Source organism: Tupaia chinensis, unplaced genomic scaffold, assembly GCF_000334495.1.
Source record: "Tupaia chinensis unplaced genomic scaffold, TupChi_1.0 Scaffold147038_1, whole genome shotgun sequence".
Classification (NCBI taxonomy): Eukaryota; Metazoa; Chordata; class Mammalia; order Scandentia; family Tupaiidae; genus Tupaia; species Tupaia belangeri.
Window position 1 is genome coordinate 1,048,583 of NW_006206889.1, and position 26,204 is coordinate 1,074,786.

At 41.4% G+C, this 26,204-nt stretch overlaps 1 protein-coding gene and 2 pseudogenes across 3 annotated transcripts in view; all 3 read left to right on the top strand.

Annotated features, from left to right (window-relative positions):
* PKNOX1 (PBX/knotted 1 homeobox 1) overlaps nucleotides 1-26,204 on the top strand; it is a 75,038-nt gene that overhangs the window by 32,596 nt on the left and 16,238 nt on the right. The window contains exons 4-7 of one of the 3 annotated variants that reach the window (XM_027768626.1): nucleotides 10,572-10,743; nucleotides 12,988-13,158; nucleotides 20,135-20,264; nucleotides 23,473-23,570. In XM_027768626.1, coding sequence (XP_027624427.1) covers nucleotides 10,572-10,743; nucleotides 12,988-13,158; nucleotides 20,135-20,264; nucleotides 23,473-23,570 — 571 coding nt within the window. The remainder of the gene's footprint in view (nucleotides 1-10,571; nucleotides 10,744-12,987; nucleotides 13,159-20,134; nucleotides 20,265-23,472; nucleotides 23,571-26,204) is intronic. The other 2 variants (XM_006169423.3, XM_006169422.3) reach the window with 2 other exon arrangements.
* Nucleotides 3,187-3,667, top strand: LOC102469746 (40S ribosomal protein S19 pseudogene; annotated as a pseudogene).
* LOC102490913 (thyroid transcription factor 1-associated protein 26-like) lies at nucleotides 6,997-7,983 on the top strand (annotated as a pseudogene).

Here is a 26,204-nt window from a genome sequence, read left to right on the forward strand (position 1 = left end):
TTTTAAAAAAAAAAAAAAAAAAAAAAGAAAGAAAGAAAAAAAAAAAAAAAAAGGAAAGCTTTAGAATATAAATTTACATTTTGGGTAGCCTTGCAAGAAAAAAATCTTTAGACCCAGTCAATTTTACAGGAGAATTCTACCAAACCTAGAAAGAAGATAAGAACAGCAGGTCTCATAATCTCTTCCAGAAAGTGGAAGTGAAGGGAATGCTTCTTAGCTTATTTTATGAGTTTAGCATCACTCTGATACTGAAACCAGACAAAACCAATATAAAACAGAAATACAGACCAATATCCCTTTTGAACTTAGGTGTAAAAATCATCAATAAAATACTAACAAATTGAATCCAGCATGCAATATATACATACACATATAACCCAGTGTAATTATCCCACCAATCTAAGACTGATCATTTTTCAGAAATTAGTCATTGCGGGAACCAGCAGTTAGCGTAATGGCTATGGCGCTGGACTCCCACGTAGTCAACCGCGGTTCGCGCCCCAGACCCGGTGGCTTAGAACTCACGCTGGGCGCGTGTGTGTGCGTGCCCAAGATCCCGAGAGGAGAATGGAGGAGAAGGGATTGCGGCATGACCATCCCCCCAGGGGGTGATTTCTCGCTTTCTGTCTCTATGTCTCTCTCTGCCTGGCGAGCGCACGCGCCCTATAGCGAAAACCTCTCCAGGAAAAAAAAAAAAAAGTAATTAGTTATTGACATCCACAAGGTGATTATATCAGTTGATATAGAAAAGCATTCAGGAAAATTTGGGTGGATAAGGCATTGGATCCTATATGGCCAACCCTGTGGTTTGAATCCTGGACCCAGAGACTTGAGACACTCTGTGTGTGTGTGTGTGTGTGTGTGTGTGTGTGTGTGTGTGTGCACGCATGTACGTACACATGCCCAAAATCCCAAGAAGAGAATGGGGGAGAAGGGATTGCAGTGTGGCCATCCTCCCAGGGACTGATTTCTCACTTTCTCTCTCTCTGTCTCTGATGTGTGTACATACCCTATGGCAAAAATCTAAATAAGAAAGCATTCACCAAAATTCAACATCCAATTATGATTACAAACAGAAAAACTGTCAGCAAAGGGTAATAGCGGAGGAACTTATCTAATCTGATGAACAGCATTCACAAGAACACCTACAGCTAATATCATACTTAATGGTGATGGCAAGTGGCTGGATGTCTTCCCTTGGGATTAGGACTAAGGCACAGATGTCCACTCACCACTGTCTGTTCAGCATTGTAAGGGCAATCCTAGCAGGAAGGCAGCATAAAGAAATACAAAGCCTCTGAAAGTAGAGAGGAAGAACTAAAACCAGCTGTGTACGCAAATGACATGATTAAATATATGGAAAATCCCAAAGAGTTTACCAAGAAACTTCCAGAACTAAGTAATAGTTTAGTAATGTTGTAGAAGGCAAGGGCAGCACACAGTACTCAATCCATTTTTCTACCGATACATACAATTGGAAACTTTTTTTTTTTTTTTGGAGTTTTTGCTATAGGGTGCATGCGCATGCCAGAGAGACAGAGAGGAACAGAGAGATAGAAAGTGAGAAATCACCCCCCAGGGGGATCGCCATGCCACAATCCATTCTCCTCCATTTTCCTCTCGGGATCTTGGGCATGCATGCACACGCTCCCGGCATGAGTTTAAGCCATTGGGTCCAGGACTCGAACCGCGGTCGACTACATGGGACTACTCAGCGACATAGCCATTATGCTAACTGCTGGTCCCGGAAACTCATTTTTAAAAGATGATACCACTTACAAGAACATAAAAAGAAACATTAGTGGGCCAACAGGTGATATGATGGGTAAGGTGGCTGAATTCCCACATGGCCAATTGCAGTTCAAGTTCCAGACCCGGTAGCTTGAAAATCACTCCAGGTACACATGTGTGCATGCCCAAAATCCTAGAGGAGAATGGAGGAGAAGGGATTGTGGTGTAACTATTCCCTTTGGGGGATGATTTCCCATTTTTCTTCTCTCTGTCTCTTTTCCAGTGAGCTCTCACATCCTATAGCAAAAAAAAAAAAGAAGAATAAAAAAGTGTATGTGTGTATATATAAATCTAACAAAGCATGCATGAATCTTTTATGCTAAAAACTATAAAATACTAATACAAGCAAAGAAAACTTAAATAAATTGTAGAATATGCTATGTTCATGAGTTGAAAGACTCAGTGTAGCAAAAATGCCATATCTCCTAAAATCAAATTATAAATTTAACTCAAGCCCGAGAGAAATCTTACCAGGGTATGTTTGTACATGTAGGCAAGCTAACTCTAAATGTTATGTGGAGACAAAGCAACTATAATAACTAAAATGATTTTTTCAAAGAATAAATTTGTAGGGATCAGTCTATTTCGTTTTAAAGATTTACTACAAAGTTACTGTAATTAAGACATTGTGGTATTGTTGAAGGGATAAACCACATAGATAATGGTACTGAAGAGAGCCCAGAAATAGATCTGCACAAATAAGATTCATTGGATCTTTGAGAGAAGTACAAAAACAATTCAGTGGAGAAAGGATGGACTTTTTCAATATGTGGTGCTGGGATAGTTGGACATCCCTGTTATCTTACATCTTACATAAAGATTTACCCAAAATGGATTATATATCTAAATATGAAATTTTAAACCGTAAAGCTTTTAGAAGAAAACATAGGAGAAAATCTTTAAGACCTTGGTTAGGCAAAAAGTTCTTAGGATACCAGAGGTATGATTTATCAAATAAAAAGTTGATAAATTTGACCTGATCAAAATTGAGAACTTATGTTTTGCTTGGGACCAGTAGATGACATAATGGTTACATCTCTGGACTCCCACATCATCAGCCACAGTTCGGGTCCCATACTAGGAGGCTTAAAACACATGCTGGGGAGCATGTGCATACGTGCCCAAAATCCTAAGAGGAGAATGGAGAAGGGATTGCTGCATGGCCATCCCCCCTAGGAGGTGATTTCTCATTTTCTGTCTCTCTCTGGCACATGCACGTGCCCTGCCACAAAAATCTCTCTCTAGTTTAATTAATTTATTTATTTTAATTTGACTAGAGAGGAGAGAGAGAGGAAGCCACCAGGTTTGGGACTCGAACTGCAGTCAGCCATGTGGGAGTCCAGTGCCCTTAACCACCACGCCACTTGCTGACCCCCAAAAATCTCTCTTAAAAAAATAAAAGAACTCCTTTCCCCTGGCTGGCAGCGTGGAGGCTGCACGATGCCTGGAGTTACTGTAAAAGACATGAACCAGCATGAGTTCGTCAGAGCTCTGGCAGCCTTCCTCAAAAAGTCTGGAAAGCTGAAAGTCCCTGAATGGGTGGACACTGTCAAGCTGACCAGTCATAAAGAACTTGCTCTCTGCGATGAGAAGGTTCTACACACGAGCTACTTCCATAGCATGGCACCTGTACCTCTGGGGTGGTGCTGGAGTTGGCTCTATGACCAAGATCTACGGGGGACGACAGAGAAACGGTGTCATGCCAAGCCACTTCAGCCGAGGCTCCAAGAGTGTGGCCTGCCAAGTCCTTCAAGCCCTAGAGGGGCTAAAAATGGTGGAAAAGGACTAAGATGGGGGCCGCAAACTGACACCTCAGGGACAGAGAGATCTGGACAGAATCGCTGGACAGGTGGCAGCTGCCAACAAGAAGCATTAGGACAGATGATGCTGGGTTAATAAATTGCCTCATTCTTAAAAAAAAAAAATCTTATGCTTTGCTGAAAATATAAACAAATAAGAGACAGACTGCATATTAGGAAAAAATTAATTGCAAATTACGTGTTTAAACAAGGAATTGTGTCTAAAATATATAAGGAACTTTTAAAACTCATGAGTAGAAGTAAAAGTCTAGTTAAAAAAAAATAGGCAAATGACCTAAACAGATACTTCATTGAAGAGGATAAAGAAATGGCAAAAAGCACATGAAAAGATGTGCTCAGTATCACTGATCTCTAGGGAAGTACAGATTAAAGCCACTGCAAGGTACCTCTAACCTACTGGAATGGCTGAGATGAGGAAACAGTGACGGCACCAGATGCTGGCTAGCGGTGCTGGGCAGCTAGAACATGATATGCACTGGTGGGAATGGCTTCGTCTTTCAGTTTCTTACAAAATTCAACATACGCTTTTTATGCGGCCCGACAAAGTCCAGCACTCCCGGGTATATACTTTGGAAAAGTGAAAATTTACGTGTTTTTTAAATTTTTAAAAAATTGTGGTTAAGTAGACATATCATAGAATTTACTGTCTTAGCCATTTTTTAGTGTATTAAGTGTATTTTAGTGGTATTAAGTCCATTTATGCTGTTATACAACCATCACTACCATCCATCTCCAGAACGTTTTCACCATCCCAAACTGAAACTCGACTTGGTAAGCACTCTCTTCCCTGGTCCTCCCAGCAACTAGCAACCACTGTTTCATCTCTATGAATTTGACTGTTCCGGGTATCTCACTTGAATGGAAACATACACTGTTCGTCCTGTTGTGGCTGGCTTGCTTCACTTAGCATAACATCCTCAGGGCTCATCTCTGTTACAGCATGTGTTGGAATTCCATTTCTTTGTAAGACTGAATAATAGTCTGTTGTATGTATATACTACATTTTGCCCATTCATCTGTCAGTGAACACTTGAGTTGTTTCCACGTTTTGACTATTGTTAATAATGCTGCTATGGGGACCAGCAGTTGGCGTAATGGCTATGTCGCTGGACTCCCACATAGTCAACCGTGGTTTGTGTCCCGGACCCGGTGGCTTAAAACTCACGCGGGCGCATGTGTGTGCGTGCCCAAGATTCCGAGAGGAGAATGGAGGAGAAGGGATTGCAGTGTGGCCATCCCCGCTGGGGGGTGATTTCTCGCTTTCTGTCTCTCTGTCTGTCTCTGTCTGTCTGGCTAGCGCACGCGCCCTATAGCAAAAACCTCTAAAAAAAAATAATAATGCTGCTATGAATGTAGATGTACAAATATCTATACAGCCCTACTCTAAAGTTTGTTGAAATTTTATTTGTAATTGCCAGAAATAACCCAAGTGTTTTTCAGCTGATGAATGGATAGACAAACTGTGATGTATCCATAGAATGGAATGTTACTTGGCCATAAAAAGGAAAAGAATGTGGGTACCTGTAATAACTAGGATTTTTTTTTTTTTTTTTTTTTTTTTTTTTTTTTTTAGATTTTTGCCATAGGACACATGTACTAGTCAGAGAAAGACATAGAGAGGGAAAGTAAGAAATCACCCTCCAGAGGGGATGGCCATGCTGCAGTCCCCTCTCTTCCATTCTCCTCTCAGGATTTAGGCACTCACACTTACATACCCAGCATGATTTTCAAGCCTAGGACTCAGACCGTGGTCGGTCATGTGGGAATCCAGCACCTTAACACCATAACGCTTGCTAGCCCCCAGAACTAGAATGAACTTTAGCTGTGTTATGCTGAATGAGTGAGACCACTCTCAAAAGGTTACATGTTGTAAGGTTTTAGTTACACGGTGTTCTCCAAATGATAAAACTGTAGAACTGGTGACTACCCAATCAGTGGTTTCTAGGTTGGGGGTGTGTTTCTGCAGAGGGGCCTTTTGGATGTTGGAGCTGTTCTGGTCCTGATTTTGGTGTTGTTTTCACAAATCTGCACACGTTGAATTTACTAACCTGTATACTGAGAACAGACAACGTCACTGTCAATCATTCCTTTTTTCTTTTTATTTTTTAATTGCCAGAGAACGTGTATGCTCACCAGATAGAAAAACAGAGAGTGGGGCACCCCCAGTGGAGTATGGCTTGCTACAATTCTTTCTCCTCCATTTCTCCATCCTGTTGGAATTTGGAAATGCTTATACCCGGAGTGTTTTTCAAGCTATTGGGGCTGAGATTCAAACTATGGTTGACCATGTAGTATCTGCCTCCTTTAGTCATTAGACTACAGGCCTGGCCCTGGGTAATGTATGAAATAAAATATAAAAAACACAGTGGTTGGGGCCAGCAGATGGCATAGTGGGGTGCTGGATTCCCACATGGCCGACTACGGTTCGAGTCCCAGACCTGGCAACTTGCTTTCTGACCTTCTCGCTCTCATACTCTGTTCCTCTCTGGGCAAATTAAATAAATAAAGTTAAAAATAAATAGATTAATTAAAATTAAAAACCACAGTGGTCAAAATTGAGGAAAAAATGATCAGGACTAACTGGTGGCATGTTAGTTAAGGTGCTGGATTCCATATGGCCAACAATGTGCTTTGAATTCCAGATCTGCTGTTTGAAAAACATGCCAGGAGCATATGCATGGCCAAAATCCCTAAAGGAAAATGAAAGAGAAGGGATTGTGGCATGGCCATCACTCTGTGAGGGGTGTGTTTGCTTTTTTCCACCTCTCTTTCTGTCTCTCTCCAGTGAGTGCGTGCCTTATATAAACTTTAAAAATAAATTAGCTTCCAAATAAAGTATTTTTAAAATAAAGCAATTCCACTCAGAATATCTGTGAAAACTATAAAATAACTAGATATAAATCTAAAAGTAAGGCCTGCCTTATAGTGCAGTGGTTAAGCTCTGTGCAGGGGGAGTCCGATCACACTTGATGGACTGAGGTTCAAGTACTGGCCCTGGTGGCCTGGGAAATATGTGGTGCCTGTCCATGTGTGCTCCAAATTCCCATGGAATGGAGAAATAAATGAGAAGGGATTGTGGTGTGACCAAGCCCCATTGGAAGGCACTTTCCCCCCCTCTGGTGAGCACAGGAACCCTCTGATGGTAAAAATAGTACGAATTCTAAAAAGCCTAACAAGTATGCAAGAACTGCACAGAGAAAACTAAAAATCATTTTAGTGAGGAATGTTACCCAAAACCTGATGCCGTGGAGATCTGTTACATGTCCCTGGATGAGAACACTGCATTATAAAGATTTTACTTTCTCCTGAATTAATTTATAAATTTAAGGCAATATAATCAAATTCTAATAGGATTTAAACAAACAAACCAACAAACAAAAGATAGACTGATTCTAAAATTCTTTTGGTAGAGAAAAATATATATGAATAGCTAAGAACTCTGAGAAAAGAACAGAGTGAATGAAGTCACATCAAGAAGTTCAATATAGTCTATTAGTGAAATTGTCCAAGATGGCGCCAGGTAGGCCAGCGGCAAGGTTGTGGACTGGGAGTTTAGGGACAGGTGGTGAAGGGGCTTCTCCTGTAGAATTCAGATATAAGAAGGTGAAACAGAGGACATGGTGGCCTAACAGTCTGCAAGCCTGCATGGGGAACATTCATGAGGAACAAGGCTCTTTGCATTTAGAAGAAAACTTAAGATTCAGCAAAATTACAGGAAAGTATTAAGCAAGGAAAAGAAGGGTCAAACATCACAGGACTCCAATTCACAGACTGATACCCAAATCATCTGAGACATCTCTGTTAAGCTTAAGAGAAAAGACTCAAGAAGCAACTAAGTTGTCAAGCGTTTGTTAGAAGAAGATCAACTTTTTCCTGAAGAAAAATGAAATGTAGCACTGACCAGGCTTGGTCTAAAGATCAGTGTAGTGCTCAGCCAGAACAGTGCCAACTAGTAAATTCCATTACAATTCCAAAGAAAAAGAAAAAGAAAACTTCAAATCAGAAAGCACAAGAAGAATATGAATAGGTACAAGCTAAGCATGCTGCTAAGAAACAAGAATTTGAGAGAACAAGAGAGAAGAAGCTCAAAGGCTCTAGAAAAAGGAAAATAGAAGAGTATTGAGCAAGAAGACTAAAAAGGGCCAACCAAACTTAAATTTACAAATGGAGTATCTTCTTCAAAAAATACAAGAAAAAAAAATCAGACATTTTGTCTTTCAGGGGTACAATGTCTGCTGAATGTCCTTTGGGTTCTTTTGCATATGTAATGGGTGACTTGTAACAGTGATGTTTGTCAACATTAACTAGACTGATAAATTATACTATATATAAAATACCCAAATATATTGTTTTTATAAAGTAAAATTCTCTATATATGCCTCTTTCTCTACATATATATATGTGTGTGTGTGTGTGTGTGTGTGTATATATATATATATATATAAAATGAGTTACATGGCATTTATTAGCATGACTTAACACAGGGATACTTAAGGAGTGAATTAGTGTAATAGAATTCAGAGTTTAGGCAAAGAGGTATGTATATGCGTAAACATACAGTATATGCAGGGCTACAGGGCTAGCCTATGGCCTGATGTTTAAGGTAGCTGGATTCCACATGTTTAACCACACAGTTTGAGTCCCAGACCTACCTAGCAGCTTGAGACGCATGCTTGGCGTGTATGCATGCATTTCCCAAACCCCCAAAGTAGGGAGATGAAAGAGAAGAGATTATGGCATGACCATTCTCCATGGAAGCGGAGGGGTGTGTTTTCTTACTTTCCCTCTCTATTTCTCTCTGGCTACACATATGCCCTCTGACAAATTTAAAAAATAATAAAATGATCCAAATGATATCATATTAAAAATATAAGAAATGAAAAAAAGTATATGTGTAACCTTGAGTTAAAGAGGCCTATTTTTAAGAGGTTTTTGCCTTAGGACATGTGTGCTTACTGGGGGGAGAAAGACAGTGAGAGAAAAAGTGAAGAAATCAATCCCCCAGGAGGGATGGCCATGCCGCAATCCCATCTCCTCCATTCTCCTCCTAGTATCTTGGGCATGTATGCACTCTTGTCTGGCATGATTTTTAAGCCTCCAGGTCCAGGACTTGAACCATGGTTGACCAGGTGGGAGTCTAGCAAAGTAACTGCTACACCATCTACTGGCTCAAGGCCTTCTATTAAATATGGCACAAACTCAAAAACCAAAAAAAGATGATACAATTTGGATGCCCAAAACAAACTACTTTGTGACCAAAAAAACAAGTAAAAAGACAGGAAGGAAATTTGTGTAATATAAGACAAAATATTAATATATTGTGAAAGTTTAAAGTGATCAATAAGAAAAAGACAGACAGCCTAAAATAAAAGTAACAAGTTCCCTGAAGAGGACAGCACATAGCCAAACTCATTCAACAGTGAAATATATTTTTTGGTCTACCGGATTGGCTGATGTAAAAATCAGTAACAGTGGTGATGGCCAGGGTCGGGGAAGACAAGGATGCTGTGCTACTGTTAGCAAGGAGGTAACTGGGGATATTCCTTTGGAGAGTATTTTGGTCTTTCTTTTTTGCTGTAGGGCATGTGCATTTGCTAGAGAGAGACAGAGAGAGAAGTAAAGTGAGAAATCACCCCTGCAGGGTGATGGCCACACCACAATCCCTCCTTCATTCTCCTCTTGGGATTTTAGGCATACATGCACCTAGAGTGTTTTTTTTTGTTTTTTTTTTTTAATTCCACCAGGTCAGGGACTTGAACTGTGTCATCAGCCATGTGGGATCCAGTGCCTTAGTCACCACACCACCTGCTGACCCTTTGTTTTTTGTGGTGGTGTGTTTGTTTGTTTTTTTTAATTAAACAATTGTAGTGGAAAACACATAACAAAAAACTTATCATCTTAACCATTTTTAAGTGTACAGTTTTGTAGTGTAAAGTATATTCATAATGCTGTGAAACAGGGCTCCAAAATTTTCTCATCTTGAAAATCTGATACTGTACCTATTAAACAATAAATCATCCTTTTCCCCTCCCTCCTTCCCAGCCCCTAACCACCATTTTATTGAGACTCTCCGTTTTTATGAATTTGACTATTTTAGAAACCTCATAGAAGCTGAATCACACAATATCTGTCTCTTTGTGGCAGATTACTTCAATTAGCATAATATTCTTTTTATAATTCTTTTTTGGGGAATGGGGGAGATTTTTGCTATAGGGCACATGTACTTTGACAGAAAGAGAAAGACAGAAAACAAGAAATCACCCCCACGGGGGGGATGGCCATGCCACAGTCCCATCTCCTCCATTCTCCTCTAGGGATTTTAGGCATGCGCATACACACACATCCAGCATGAGTTTTAAGCCACCGGGTCCAGGACTTGAACTGCAGTTGACTATGTGGGACATAACTGCTATGCCATCTGCTGGTCCTAGCATAAAGTTCTTTTATTTAAATTTTTTTTTTATTTAAGTTTATTATTGTTACTTTTTAATTTGACCAGAAAAAGACAAAGAAGGAAGGTAAGAAAGCAAGTTGCCTGGTACAAGACTCAAATCATGGTCAGTCATGTGGAAATACAGGGCCTTAACCACCATGCCACCCACCTGCTGGCCCTGGCATAATGTTCTTAAGGTTTATCCCTATTGCAATGTGTGACCCGAGTAATTTTTACAACATGCAGTTCCATTTGCAGCTCTCCTAGAAAGCCTTGCACAGGTATGCTAAGGCTGTCTGAAGTTCGTAAATAACCCACTGCAGACAGCCCGTGTCAGCTGTAGCTGTGGCTGCATAACTCCGAATGTACTGAATCACTGAACTGCACCCTTGAGGTGGATGAGCTGTGTGGTATGTGATTCTAGCTCAACAGAGATGCCGTAGAAGTGGTGCGTATGTGCACACCAGCACATGCTCATGCAGCTGTAGAACAACATTTGTTCTTTGATCTTCTTTCTTTCTCCTCAGGCATCCACTGTTTCCGTTGTTAGCTCTGCTGTTTGAAAAATGTGAGCAGTCTACCCAGGGCTCTGAGGGCACAACATCCGCCAGCTTCGATGTGGATATAGAGAATTTTGTGAGGAAGCAAGAGAAGGAAGGGAAGCCCTTCTTTTGTGAAGATCCAGAAACTGACAACTTGGTAAGTAATGAAAGGTTTGTTTTTAGTTTTCAAAGTTTTAAATTGGCTCCAGAAGTCTTAAACTTCTAATGAGAATTTTAGACTCCTTGTAGTTCTGGGAGAGGGGAGCATCGCACAGATGTGAGACGTCCTGTCTTTTGGTGTGTCTAACTTGGGTATCCCCAGGACTGCTGTCCTCTCAGTTACCTTTCTCTTTAGGAAAGGGAAGTGGGTGCGCGGGGACTGGTGTGTTAAGTCTCTCCTACATCTAAGGGTTCACAGGGCTGTGGTGCTCACTCAGCATATCTGGGCCTAACTTCCCTTCTGGTTCATCCCTAGTCTGGACACTGAACTGCACCCTTGAGGTGGATGAGCTGTGTGGTGTGCGATTCTAGCTCAACAGAGATGCCGTAGAAGTGGTGCGTATGTGCACACCAGCACATGCTCATGCAGCTGTAGACTTTAAAGTGTGTGTGCGTGTTTTTCTCCCCCGTTTAAAATTTTTAAAAATATTGATTGATGGATCGATTGATTGTGATTTTCAAGATGATGGATCTGGAACTTGAACTGGGGTCAGCCATGTGGGAACCCAGAGCCTTAACCACCATGCCACCTGTTGGCCCTGTTTTTTTCTTTTACTAAAATTCATGATAGAGCATGTGCACATGCATGAGAGAAAGAGCCGGATGCACCCTCCACAGAGCTTGGTCATGCTGCAATCCTCTTTGACCAGTCCCCCACTCCTCGGGATCCTGGGTTTTGTACACGCGTCCAGAGCGTTTTCAAGTCAGCTGGGCTGAGGACTCAAACAGTGGTTGGCATGTGGCTTCCAGCTCTGCAGTCCAATATATTACCAATTGTGCTATAGCGGCTAGGCCTAAAGTAATTTTTTTCTTAAAGTATATCATTTATTTCCTCCATGTGTATATGTACACATGAGATAGGAAAACAGTACCCCCAACGGGATTTTGATACCACAGTCCACCCACAGTCCTCAGCCAGCTCTGGGTCATGGTCACATACATGCCTCGTATACTCTGGGAACTCTCTAGACTTGAATTTAATTTAATTGGTTTTTAATTTGCCAAAGGGTGTATATACTCACTGGAGAGATGAGAGAGAGAAAGAGGGAAAATGAGAAACCACAGCCCTGGGACCAGGGGGATGGTATACTGCAGTCTCTTCTCCATTTCTCCTTTTAGCATTTGAGCTTGCATGTACATGAACCCAATATGTTTCTCAGGCCGCTGGATCCAGGATTCCAACCACTTGGACATACATGTGGGATTCAGCTGTCTTAACCACCACACCATGTGCTGCCCCCCTAATCAATTTTATAGGTGTGTTATATTACTTTGAGTCTGTCTCCTCATCTCTGAAGAAAGACTTTGGGGTGAGGATCAGAAAATCTGTCTCCTGAGTCTCTGTCATGCATCCATCTTTGCATTAGCCCACACCTTCCTGGTTCAGTAGGTGGGGTGTAGGTGTGGGCCCTCCCAGGAACCAAAGTTCTCCTGACTGGTGTTTAGCACAGGACTTCATAGGGCCTGATGCTCAGTAATTCTTGTTGATTGATCAAATTACTCGTGCATTGCACAAATAATGTGAGTCATCAGCACCAAGTTTATAGGTGAAGATGAGCCTTGGAGTTTTTGACTCATAGTTTAAGTGCTGCTGATGCTGCTGGTTTCATTTGTGGTTTAAGCTAGCTACTGCAGTGGGACAAATTACTTCAAACCATAGTGATTTACCATAAAACTTGTAGAAAAATCAGAAGAGAAAATCTTTAGGATCTAGGACAAAAGAAAGAGTGCTTAGGCTTAGCCCCCAAAGCATTGCCCCATGCAGGCAGAGTTGATAAACTGAACTGTATTGAAATTAAGACTCCCCTTTGCAGTGAGTACAGATTTAATAGAGGCAGGGATAGTAGAGCAAGAGCAAGCAACTTTTCCTTCCACGGAGTGCATCAGCAGTGGGCTAGGCTGCAGTCCAGGTGTCTGCAGGCCCAGAGCCTGCACTTCAGAACCAGGACTTGCTGAGGTTGGCACAGGCTCCTGGTCTTCCCCATACTCCAGAATACCAAAGCACGGCAAGTAATGCCAAAGCGATTTGTCAGTCTGTATGATTCCTGATGCTATTCCACTTTTGTTGTTGACAATAAAGATGGCTCTGTCGAATAATCAAAAAGTGGTATGTGTAACAGTGACAACCTAGAACAGAGCTACCTTTTCCTCATCTGAAAGTCTTGATTTTCTCTGCTTCCAGATGGTAAAAGCAATCCAGGTTTTGCGTATTCATCTTCTGGAGCTGGAAAAGGTTAATGAACTCTGCAAAGATTTCTGCAGTCGATATATTGCTTGTCTGAAAACGAAAATGAACAGTGAGACCCTGCTGAGTGGAGAGCCTGGAAGCCCATACTCCCCTGTGCAGTCCCAGGTAGGTATGTCTGGGTTCTGTGCTACTTCTCAGCTCCTCGGAAAAGCCTGGGGATTCCCAAGCCACAGCTCTTTCAGAATTGCTGGGCTATCTTTGTGGCTTTAAGGACCCCCTAGATCTATCAGCCTGGCTTGATGTGGGAATGAACTCCCTCAAGCAAGAGAGACATTCTGCTTCTCTGGGTTTCATGCAGGGTATGAGGTGAGTGCTCAGTCTGCATGCCATGTTTATGAAGAGTGGGGTGCTCTCTTCTTCCTTGTTTCTCTCTTTCATAAGTGAGTAAATAAGTAAAATAGATACAAAACTTACTATTTTTTAAGATATAAAACTTACTATTACTTATCTTAATACTTATTTTAAGTATGCAGTTCTGAAGCTTTTAGAACATTAGCATTGTTGTACAACCATCACCCCATCCATCTCTAGAACTTTTTCATCTTTCTAAATGGAATCTCTGTTCTCAACTCCCATCTCTCTTCCCAGCCCCTGGCAACTACTGTTCTATTCTCTCTATAAATTAGACTCCTCTTGGTATCTCTTTTTTTTTTTGGAGAGGTTTTTGCCATAGAGCGCGTGCACTCGCCAGACAGACAGAGAGAGACAGAGAGACAGAAAGCGAGAAATCACCCTCTAGGGGGGATGGCCACACCGCAATCCTTTCTCCTCCATTCTCCTCTTGGGATCCTGGGCACGCACGCACACGCACCTGGCGTGAGTTTAAGCCACCAGGTCCGGGACTTGAACCATGGTTGACTACGTGGGAGTCCAGCAACATAGCCATTATGCTAACTGCTGGTCCCCTCTTGGTATCTCTTATAAGTAGAATCAGACAGTATTTGTCCTTTTGTGTCTGGCTTAGTTCTTTTAGCATAATGTCCTTAATAAAGTTCATCCACAATTAAGTACTATTGTATTTTAGCCAGTGATATATAGTGAAATTTCATTGTGGTTTTGATTTCCATTTCCTTGATGGTTCATGATGTTAAATGTCTTTTCGTGTGCTTATATATTTGGTACAAATCTAATAATTTATTTCATCAATGTTCTTTTAAGAAAATACTTTTAAATTTTGGAGAGCATTTGCCACAGAGAGACAGAGAGTGACAGAAGTAGAGGGATAAACTGCTCGCAGTGGGTAATGGGTATGCCTGCACATGCACTTGGCCTTGTCGGTACTCAGACTTTGTGGGCCATGGAGCTGGCCCTCTTTTGTTAATTTTCTAATTGGATCATTTTAACTGTTGGATTTTGGAAATTCTTCAACTATTCTAGATACTTCTGTTGGACAGATCGTTTGCAAATATTTTCTCCAGGTCTGTAGCTTTTCTTTTCATCCTCTTAACAGGTCTTTTGCAGAGCAAACATTTTTAATTATGCCAAAGTCCAGTTTGTTAGCTTTTCATTTTATGAATCTTGCTTTTGGTGTCAAAAGTTTAAGAACTCTTTGCGTAGCCCTTGATCTCAAAGATTTTGTTTTTTTCTAAAAGTTTTATAGTTTCATGTTTTACATTTAAATCTGTGATCCATTTTGAGTCAGCTTTCATATAAAGTGTGAGGTTTGTTTAAGGTTCATTCTTGCCTCTGAGTGTTCTTTTGCTTCAGCCATTTGTTGAGAAAGATGTTTTACCCCACTGAACTGCTTTTGTCCCTCTGTCCGAAATCTGTTGGGCACATTTATGGGAACTGTTGCTAAGTTTTCTGTTCTGTTCTGATCTGTGTGCCTGTATCACATAATCTTGATTACTATAACTATGTAAGTCAGTGAAATTTCATTGTGGTTTTGATTTCCATTTCCTTGATGGTTCATGATGTTAAATGTCTTTTCGTGTGCTTATATATTTGGTACAAATCTAATAATTTATTTCATCAATGTTCTTTTAAGAAAATACTTTTAAATTTTGGAGAGCATTTGCCACAGAGAGACAGAGAGTGACAGAAGTAGAGGGATAAACTGCTCGCAGTGGGTAATGGGTATGCCTGCACATGCACTTGGCCTTGTCGGTACTCAGACTTTGTGGGCCATGGAGCTGGCCCTCTTTTGTTAATTTTCTAATTGGATCATTTTAACTGTTGGATTTTGGAAATTCTTCAACTATTCTAGATACTTCTGTTGGACAGATCGTTTGCAAATATTTTCTCCAGGTCTGTAGCTTTTCTTTTCATCCTCTTAACAGGTCTTTTGCAGAGCAAACATTTTTAATTATGCCAAAGTCCAGTTTGTTAGCTTTTCATTTTATGAATCTTGCTTTTGGTGTCAAAAGTTTAAGAACTCTTTGCGTAGCCCTTGATCTCAAAGATTTTGTTTTTTTCTAAAAGTTTTATAGTTTCATGTTTTACATTTAAATCTGTGATCCATTTTGAGTCAGCTTTCATATAAAGTGTGAGGTTTGTTTAAGGTTCATTCTTGCCTCTGAGTGTTCTTTTGCTTCAGCCATTTGTTGAGAAAGATGTTTTACCCCACTGAACTGCTTTTGTCCCTCTGTCCGAAATCTGTTGGGCACATTTATGGGAACTGTTGCTAAGTTTTCTGTTCTGTTCTGATCTGTGTGCCTGTATCACATAATCTTGATTACTATAACTATGTAAGTCTCAAAATTGGATAGACGGAGACCTCTCACTTTATTTTCGAAACAGTTTTTCGAAATAGTTTTAGCTATTCTAATTCCTTTGCCTTTTCCTGTAAATTCTAAACTTATCTAGATCTGCAAAACAAAAAATAATAAAAAATAAAACTTACTGGAGTGTTGATAGAAATTGCATCCAACCTCGATATCCATTTGGAGAGAGAAGTGATATCTTCACTAAGTTGAGACGTTCAGTCCATAAGCATGATATGTCTTTCCATTTATTTACATCTCCTATGATTTCTTTTGTCATCATTTTGTAGTTTTTGACAGTTAAGTTCTAGACGTGTTTTTAGAATCATACCTCAGTATTTCATTTTTTTGAGTGATTATAAATGTTACTATATTTTCAATTTTGGTGTCAACATGTTTCTGCAAGTATATAATTTGATTTCTGATGTTTTCTGGAAGAAATGATGTATAATTGGTATTAAATCTTTTTTTTTAAACAAGAAGTTTATTTAAATAATGAGGTGCTTGACTTCAAGGGAAAACTATCTAGGATTTCTTTTCTTTTTTTTTTTTTTTCTAATTAAGAGTAATTTACCCCTACCAAAAGACAGATTGCCCTACATGTAATAGCTGCATACAAAAAAGTTATAAAATTGCCCTTGGTTTTTCAATAATAAATGAAAAACAGTAAAATTCTCCAATCATACAAGGTATACAGGATTTTTATGGGTTTTTTTTTTCCCCTTTTTTTGTTGTTAAAACAGTGAGAGCAAAATAACTTACTGAAATATAAAGATAAGAGGTGAATGATCAGGTCACTAATGGAAAAAGGGACTATTTTCACAGAACCAGTATTTTCTCTATCCCTTCTCCATTTTTTGTTCTTTTTTCTTTTTATTTGAGAGGTTTTTGCTATAGTGTGTGCGTGCTTACCAGAAAGACAGAGAGACAGAAAGTGAGAAATCATCCCCTGGGGGGAATGCCACGCCACAATCCCATCTCTTCCATTCTCCTCTCAGGATCTTTGCACGCACACACACGCGCCCAGCGTGAGTTTAAGTCACCAGGTCTGGGACTCAAACCATGGTCAACTACATGGGAGTCCAGCGACATAGCCATTACGTTAACTGCTGGTCCCTATGTCCATTTGATGTCAATTTGAAAATAGCATTGGCCATTTAGTTTAAAAAAGTGCAAAATGCTTGAGCACATACACCAGTTACTTTATGTACAATAAAGGAATGGGGAAGAGGAAAACAAAAAGAATAGAGAAAACTATGCTGTGGTAGTCAGGATGTGACAAAACCAAATTGTGGTTTTCTAATTGAGAATGTATTCTTGGTCTGTAAGAACAGAGTTCTGGGGGCTGGCAGGTGATGTGGTGGTTAAAGGTGCTGGACTCCCACGTGGTTGACTACAGTTCAAATCCCAGACCTGGCGGCTTGCCTTCTCACTCTCTCTCTCTCTCTCTCTCTCACTCTATCCCTCTGTGGTCAAACTAAAAAAGTAAATAAATGAATGAATAAATAAAGTTCAATAAAACAGTTATTTTTAAAAATAGAACAGAGTTCTGGAGTAAAGTAGCAAGTTCCCTTTTTAGTAGACACCTCCTGTCTGCTGTTGGAACACATCAATTGTATTTTCATCCTCCATTTCCAACTGTGCAGGTGTGTCTGTTTCGTTGATCAGCTGTCCATCAAATCGGAATCTGGTCTGCCTCATTGACAAACTGTGTCATTCACAATAGGCTTTCAAAAATAGAACAGAGTTCTGGAGTAAAGTAGCAAGTTCCCTTTTTAGTAGACACCTCCTGTCTGCTGTTGGAACACATCAATTGTATTTTCATCCTCCATTTCCAACTGTGCAGGTGTGTCTGTTTCGTTGATCAGCTGTCCATCAAATCGGAATCTGGTCTGCCTCATTGACAAACTGTGTCATTCACAATAGGCTTTCATTAGTTTACTAATAGGTGTATAACTCTTCTTTTTTTTTTTCCTTTTTTTTGGGAGAAATTTTTGGTATAGGGCGTGTGCACTCGCCAGACAAACAGAGACAGAAAGCGAGAAATCACCCCCCAGGGGGGATGGCCACGCCACAATCCCTTCTCTTCCATTCTCCTCTCAGGATCTTGGGCACGCACGCAAATGCGCCCAGCGTGAATCAAAGCCACCAGGTCTGGGACTCGAACCGTGGTTGACTACATGGGAGTCCAGCAACATAGCCATTACTGCTGGTCCCAAGGTATATAATTCTTTTTTTTGGAGAGGTTTTCTGCTGGTTAACTGCTGGTTCCAAGGTATATAATTCTTTTTTTTTTTTTGGAGAGGTTTTCGCTATAGGGTGCATGCACTCGTCAGACAGACAGAGACATAGAGACAGAAAGCGAGAAATCACCCCCCAGGGGGGATGGTCATGCCACAATCCCTTCTCCTCCATTCTCCTCTCGGGATCTTGGGCATGCACGCACACGCGCCCGGCGTGAGTTTTAAGCCACCGGGTCTGGGACGTGAACTGCGGTCGACTACGTGGGAGTCCAGCGACATAGCCATTACGCTAACTGCTGGTTCCCCCGAGGTATATAATTCTTAATCTTAAACTGCACCACAGAACCATCCTGCCCTGCCGCCTTCAAATTAATATGATCATTGTTCTCAGTCTTGACTTCTTTGGGCTTTTAGTCGGCCATGGCGAGCGCCGGGGTCTCCTCAGCTGCCGCTTCACAAACGAGGTGCCAGGTCCTCACTGAATGAGCACACAGGCAGCACCAGGAGTGGCCAAAAGAAGGGTGTTAAATCCTTAAACATTTGACAGGAAGATAAGTTTCCCCAGTGAAACTACATGAACCTGAAGGATTCTTTTGTAGGAGTTTTTAAATGACAAGTTTAATTGTAATTACTTGAAATAATCTGCTTGCTTCAGGCCCATTGTGTTTCTCCGTTTCTAGGACGTGAAGTTGGGAGCTTGGGTCATTGAGTTGGCTTGACTTTTCTTTTTTTTTTTTTTTAATAGTTATAGGACTCTTTTGATGATCTGTTTCATATTGGATGAGTTATGATCATTTAGGGCTTTCGTAGAATTGGTCCATTTCACGCAAAATATTAAATGTAGGACTGTGGAACTGTTCATAGTGTTCCCTTCCTTTTATACTTTTATTCTTTTTATTTATTTATTTATTTATTTGCTGTAGGGCATGTGCTCACTTATCTGAGAGACAGAGAGACAGAAAGCGAGAAATACCCCCCGGGGGCGGCCACACTGCCATCCCTTCTCCTCTATTCTCTCAGGATCTTGGGCATACATGCATACGTGCCCAGCATGAATTTAAAGGCACCAGGTCTGAGACTTGAACTGCAGTCGACTATGTGGGAGTCCAGTGGCGTAACCATTAAACTATCTGCTGGTCCTAATAGTGTTCCCCTTAACCCATTGATGTCTGCAGGGTCTCTAGTGATCTCCTGTTTTATTCCTGATATTGGTAACTTATGTCTTCTCTCTTGCCCACTCGCTCTTACTCCCTCTCATCAGTCTTCCTAGAGGTTTATGTATTGATCTTTTCAAAAAACCAGCATTTTGTTTCATTTCTTTTTCTCTTTTCAATTTCACTGATTTCTGCCCTGATCTTTGTTACTCCTTCTTCTGCTTGCTTCAGGCCCATTGTGTTTCTCCATTTCTAGGATCTAAGTTGGGAGCTTGGGTCATTGACTTGGCTTGACTTTTTGTGACCAAGTGAATGAGGCATACTAAGCATACCTACCAGCACTACACATTCCCATCAATGGCATCCCAAGCATAATCGCCTTTGGGTGATGTCCACTGATGCGATCTTACTGCTCAAACGTCAGGAGCTTGCCATATGTTGATACCCCTCTCCCTGGCAAGCCGCCATGCCATGTCATATAAATTAGCTCACATGGACTTCTAATGGATAGAGTCTCTGCTACTGTATTTACAAGTATCTATATGGAGCTTGCTGCAGGCCAGGCGCAGTCCCAAGCCCTCTACAAACTCTCTGTGGGGAGTGGCACATGTGTCTGGGTTGTATCAAGGCAAACTCTGGGGTGACTCTCCATCACTATGTGGGATACCTTCAGCCCTGATCATTTCCAGCTGCTCCCAAGCCTGTGGTGTGAACTGAGAGTTCTGGTCCTGATAAGGAAAATTTGGTTCCTGGAGAACTTAGGGTGGTCTGAGCCAACCCTAATGAAAAGGTGTGGGGTCAAAATGTGCACTTGTGATTAGAAAGAGGCTCTTCCTAGGCATACCTCCAAGGCTTGCAAGGCAAGCTTTCTGAAGTCTCGTAACCTGAGCATGTTCTTGCCTCAAGCATCTTTCTTTTATTGATGATCTCATTGTGACACTTATTTTGAAATTTTAGACACAGAGTTTCTGTTTTCTCATAGTCCCTTCCACATGTGTGTTCTGACTTCCAGCAGATTCAGGGTGCCATCACAGGCACCCTAAGCCCTCAAGGAATTGTGGTACCTGCCTCCGCACTGCAACAGGGAAACGTAACCATGGCAACTGTGGCAGGTATGACCAGGGGAAACTGGACATGCAGGAATAAGAGCCTTTAGGTTGGAGTACATAAATACAATTTTTAATTAATGCCAGCTCCTCATATAGTAGTACTGGAATCTAGAGGTTCCTTGTTCATTCCTAGTAACAAATATTTTATGCAAATTATGTTTCTCTACCAAAATATATTGGAAAGAAAAAGGATTTTGTGTAGAAGTTGAAATACATAGCAAAAAATAACTGCGATTTCCTTTTCTTTTTTTTCTGCTATTGGGCATGTGTGCTTGCCAGAGAGACAGGGAGAGCTGGGAGAAGGTGAGAAATTATCCCCCAGAGGGAATGGCCATGTTGCAATCCCTTCTCCTCCAGTCTCTGCTCAGGATTTGGGGCATGCATACACATGTGCCTAGAGTGTTTTTCAAACCACCAAGTCTGGAACTCAAACTGCAGTCAGCCATGTGGGATCCAGCTGTCTTAATCTCTACGCCACCTGTTGGCTCAAATAACATAGTTTGTTTTATTTATTTATTATTTTTCCTAGTATTTGCTATAGGGTGTATATGCTCACTAGAGAAAGTGAGAAATCCCCCCTTGCCATGGGAGGTGGCCTTGCCACAATCCCTTCTTTTCATTTTCTTCTTGGGATTTTGGGCATGGGCACACACACACGCACACACACGGCATAATTTTCAAGCCACCAGTCTGGGACTCAAACCATGGAGTCAGCCATGTGGGATCCAGCGCCTTAACTACCATACCATCTGCTGGTTCAACATAGTTTTTAAATTGTGCTTTTAGCACCACCCAGAAAATTTTGGGTTATCTCACTAATTAAGGACAATGAGATAAAAATGCAGTTTTCGTATTATCCATGTAACAAAAAACTGCTACAGGAGGGGTCCAGAGTTCTTGGTGTATGCAGAGGATTGTAGATGCAAAGCATCATGAAAATGGAAGCGGGTGGGACCAGCAGGTGGCATAGCAGTTATATTGCTAGACTCCCACATGGCTGACCGTGGTTTGAGTCCTGGACCTGGTGACTTGAAAATCACACCAGGCACATGTGTGTGCCCAAGATCCGGAGCGGGGAATGGAGAAGAAAGGATTGTGGCATGGCCATCCCTCCTGGGAGGTGATTTCTCACTTTCCTTCTCACTCAGTCTATCTCTCTTGCGAGCACATGCAACCTAAGGCAAAAACCTCTTAAAAAAAAAAGAAAAGAAAAGAAAAAATAGAAGAGGGCACATTAGAGAGGTGAATTTACAATAAAACTTTCACATAACAGCATAAAGCGAAACCTTATAGGAAAAAGAAACCATCATTGATCAAAAAGCACATGTCTACTATGAGAATGAGTATCATTGTCTGCAATCAGACTGTCGACATTTTCTTGACATCACTCTGAAGGGACACTCAGTTATTGTGAAGGGCCCCAGAGGAACCCTGTAAAGGAACTTCAATCACATCAATGTAGAGCTGAGTCTCCTTAGAAAGAAAAAAAAAAAAAAAAAGAGGCTTTGGGTTGAAAAACTGTGGGGAAAAAGAAGGGAACTAGCTACACTCCACACTACCTATAGTCATGTACAGAACGCGATCAAGGGTGTTACACTGGGCTTCCGTTACAAGATGAGGTCTCATACACTCATTTCCCCATCAGTGTCGTTATTCAGGAGAGTGGGTCTCTTGTTGAAATCTGAAATTTCTTGGGTGAAAAATACATCTGAAGGGTTTGAATGCAAACAGGTGTTACTTGTTCAGTATCTCAAGCCCAGAAAGATGAGTTGATCCTTGAAGGCAGTGATAGTGAATTTGTTTCAAATTCAGCTGCTTTGGTTCAGTAAGCCACAACAGTGAAGAATAAGGATATAAGAAAATCTTTGAATGGTATCTATGTCTGAAAACAAAATAGTTCAGCAGACTGATGAGTAAAATCTAAGAGTTTGCCAGCTACAGAAATTAAAAGCTAGATGATTTAGTTTATTTAAAGAATTATTTATATAGTTAGTTTTATTTCTTCTTATTATTATTTTTTAATTTGACCAGAGAAAGAGAGAAAAAGGGAAAATGAGAAAGCCAGCCTGTCAGGTCCAGGACTTGATCTGTGGTTGGCCACATGGAAGCCCAGTACCATGCCACCTGTTGACTCCCAAGTCAGATGATTTCTAAGATTGCTATGTGATATTTTAAAGATAACAATAAACCATAACAACTGTTAGTTTGAAACTATTTCTTTTCTTTTTTAAGAATTACTTTCTTTAACTTTTTTATTCATTTTAATTTGGCTAGAGAAGGACAGAGTGAGTGAGAGAGAGAGAGAGGGAGAGAAAGAGAAAGTGAGAAAGAAAGCCGCCAGGTCTGGGACTCGAACCATAGTTGACCATGTGGGAGTCTAGTGCCCTTAACCACAACGCTATATGCCGGCCCCTGAAACTGTTTCTTAAAACTATTATCCTTGGGGCCAGCCCTCGTCTGTGGGAACAAGTGCCTTAAATCTAGTTTTAAAGGAATAGCAAGGATATTTCAGTCAAGAGAGATACAGTGCCAGTGACTGTGGCTGTTCATCATTGGATAGAGAAGTTGGGAAAGGCCCTAAGAGGCTAATTTGCCATGGCATAAATTTTTATCTGGTAGAGATGTGCCCTAGTCAGTTGTAAAGAGGCACCTGAGAAGTGGAACAAAATGATAAAGCCTTATTAAGAGCTGGGACTGAAAAAAAACTATTATCCAGTTCCTTAATGTCTGCAAACTCTAGGACAAAGCAGAAAGCAGAGGCAGGCCAAAGGAGGGCTGTTGTGTGTCTGTCAGGCACAGCGCCAACCAACCCACCTCTCTAGGCCCCTGAGCACACCAGTCCAGGCACTATGTTTTGTAGTTAGTGACTCATGAACTGGCAGAGTATTGTTGGTCATTTGAGACGAAGAAAGAGCTCAGCAGTACTACTGGTAGAGCAGTGCTGGGTCAGTGCAAGGCCCCGGGTGCCTGTCCCAAGGCCTCCCCATAAACCACAGGTGTGCGTGTGCCCATGATCCTGGCTGGTTGAGGCTGAGGGTAGGTTATGGCAGGAAGACCCTGTTGGGTGTGCTTGTCTCTCACCCATGGAAGAAATAAGTGAACTTTAAAAAGCTCATTAAACTAGATATTTTATTCCTTCCACAGTATATTGACAATTCCAGTAAGTCATCAAAACTTACAAGTAGTTTAATTTCTTTCCTCTCCCTTTTAGGTGGCACAGTGTATCAACCTGTCACAGTTGTCACTCCACAAGGCCAGGTGGTCACACAGGCACTGTCACCCGGGACAATCCGGATCCAGAACTCCCAGGTGTGTGTAACATCTCATGGACAGTTTTGGGAGAGTGCTGCCCACTCGTGGGGTAGACAAGGTTCGACTCATCCCTCTGGATGAAGGGCGCTGGTCTTAATGTAGCCACCTGAGGTTACCTGAGTGTCAGTGTCTTCTCATTACTCTTCTCCCTCATTGTGGACAAGTTGCAAAGTAGAGGAAAGCCTATGGAAGCAGAGAGTCACTCGTTAGCCATCCCAGGGGCAGTCAACGTATTAGAGAGGTGAATTTACAATAAAACTTTCACATAACAGCATAAAGCGAAACCTTATAGGAAAAAGAAACCATCATTGATCAAAAAGCACATGTCTACTATGAGAATGAGTATCATTGTCTGCAATCAGACTGTCGACATTTTCTTGACATCACTCTGAAGGGACACTCAGTTATTGTGAAGGGCCCCAGAGGAACCCTGTAAAGGAACTTCAATCACATCAATGTAGAGCTGAGTCTCCTTAGAAAGAAAAAAAAAAAAAAAAAAAGAGGCTTTGGGTTGAAAAACTGTGGGGAAAAAGAAGGGAACTAGCTACACTCCACACTACCTATAGTCATGTACAGAACGCGATCAAGGGTGTTACACTGGGCTTCCGTTACAAGATGAGGTCTCATACACTCATTTCCCCATCAGTGTCGTTATTCAGGAGAGTGGGTCTCTTGTTGAAATCTGAAATTTCTTGGGTGAAAAATACATCTGAAGGGTTTGAATGCAAACAGGTGTTACTTGTTCAGTATCTCAAGCCCAGAAAGATGAGTTGATCCTTGAAGGCAGTGATAGTGAATTTGTTTCAAATTCAGCTGCTTTGGTTCAGTAAGCCACAACAGTGAAGAATAAGGATATAAGAAAATCTTTGAATGGTATCTATGTCTGAAAACAAAATAGTTCAGCAGACTGATGAGTAAAATCTAAGAGTTTGCCAGCTACAGAAATTAAAAGCTAGATGATTTAGTTTATTTAAAGAATTATTTATATAGTTAGTTTTATTTCTTCTTATTATTATTTTTTAATTTGACCAGAGAAAGAGAGAAAAAGGGAAAATGAGAAAGCCAGCCTGTCAGGTCCAGGACTTGATCTGTGGTTGGCCACATGGAAGCCCAGTACCATGCCACCTGTTGACTCCCAAGTCAGATGATTTCTAAGATTGCTATGTGATATTTTAAAGATAACAATAAACCATAACAACTGTTAGTTTGAAACTATTTCTTTTCTTTTTTAAGAATTACTTTCTTTAACTTTTTTATTCATTTTAATGTGGCTAGAGAAGGACAGAGTGAGTGAGAGAGAGAGAGAGGGAGAGAAAGAGAAAGTGAGAAAGAAAGCCGCCAGGTCTGGGACTCGAACCATAGTTGACCATGTGGGAGTCTAGTGCCCTTAACCACAACGCTATATGCCGGCCCCTGAAACTGTTTCTTAAAACTATTATCCTTGGGGCCAGCCCTCGTCTGTGGGAACAAGTGCCTTAAATCTAGTTTTAAAGGAATAGCAAGGATATTTCAGTCAAGAGAGATACAGTGCCAGTGACTGTGGCTGTTCATCATTGGATAGAGAAGTTGGGAAAGGCCCTAAGAGGCTAATTTGCCATGGCATAAATTTTTATCTGGTAGAGATGTGCCCTAGTCAGTTGTAAAGAGGCACCTGAGAAGTGGAACAAAATGATAAAGCCTTATTAAGAGCTGGGACTGAAAAAAAACTATTATCCAGTTCCTTAATGTCTGCAAACTCTAGGACAAAGCAGAAAGCAGAGGCAGGCCAAAGGAGGGCTGTTGTGTGTCTGTCAGGCACAGCGCCAACCAACCCACCTCTCTAGGCCCCTGAGCACACCAGTCCAGGCACTATGTTTTGTAGTTAGTGACTCATGAACTGGCAGAGTATTGTTGGTCATTTGAGACGAAGAAAGAGCTCAGCAGTACTACTGGTAGAGCAGTGCTGGGTCAGTGCAAGGCCCCGGGTGCCTGTCCCAAGGCCTCCCCATAAACCACAGGTGTGCGTGTGCCCATGATCCTGGCTGGTTGAGGCTGAGGGTAGGTTATGGCAGGAAGACCCTGTTGGGTGTGCTTGTCTCTCACCCATGGAAGAAATAAGTGAACTTTAAAAAGCTCATTAAACTAGATATTTTATTCCTTCCACAGTATATTGACAATTCCAGTAAGTCATCAAAACTTACAAGTAGTTTAATTTCTTTCCTCTCCCTTTTAGGTGGCACAGTGTATCAACCTGTCACAGTTGTCACTCCACAAGGCCAGGTGGTCACACAGGCACTGTCACCCGGGACAATCCGGATCCAGAACTCCCAGGTGTGTGTAACATCTCATGGACAGTTTTGGGAGAGTGCTGCCCACTCGTGGGGTAGACAAGGTTCGACTCATCCCTCTGGATGAAGGGCGCTGGTCTTAATGTAGCCACCTGAGGTTACCTGAGTGTCAGTGTCTTCTCATTACTCTTCTCCCTCATTGTGGACAAGTTGCAAAGTAGAGGAAAGCCTATGGAAGCAGAGAGTCACTCGTTAGCCATCCCAGGGGCAGCCACTGTTGTCCAGTGTAAACGCTGGATTGTGTACGTGTGTGCAGAACCCCTCCCATACTTACCATACACATATACGCACGTTCACACCACAC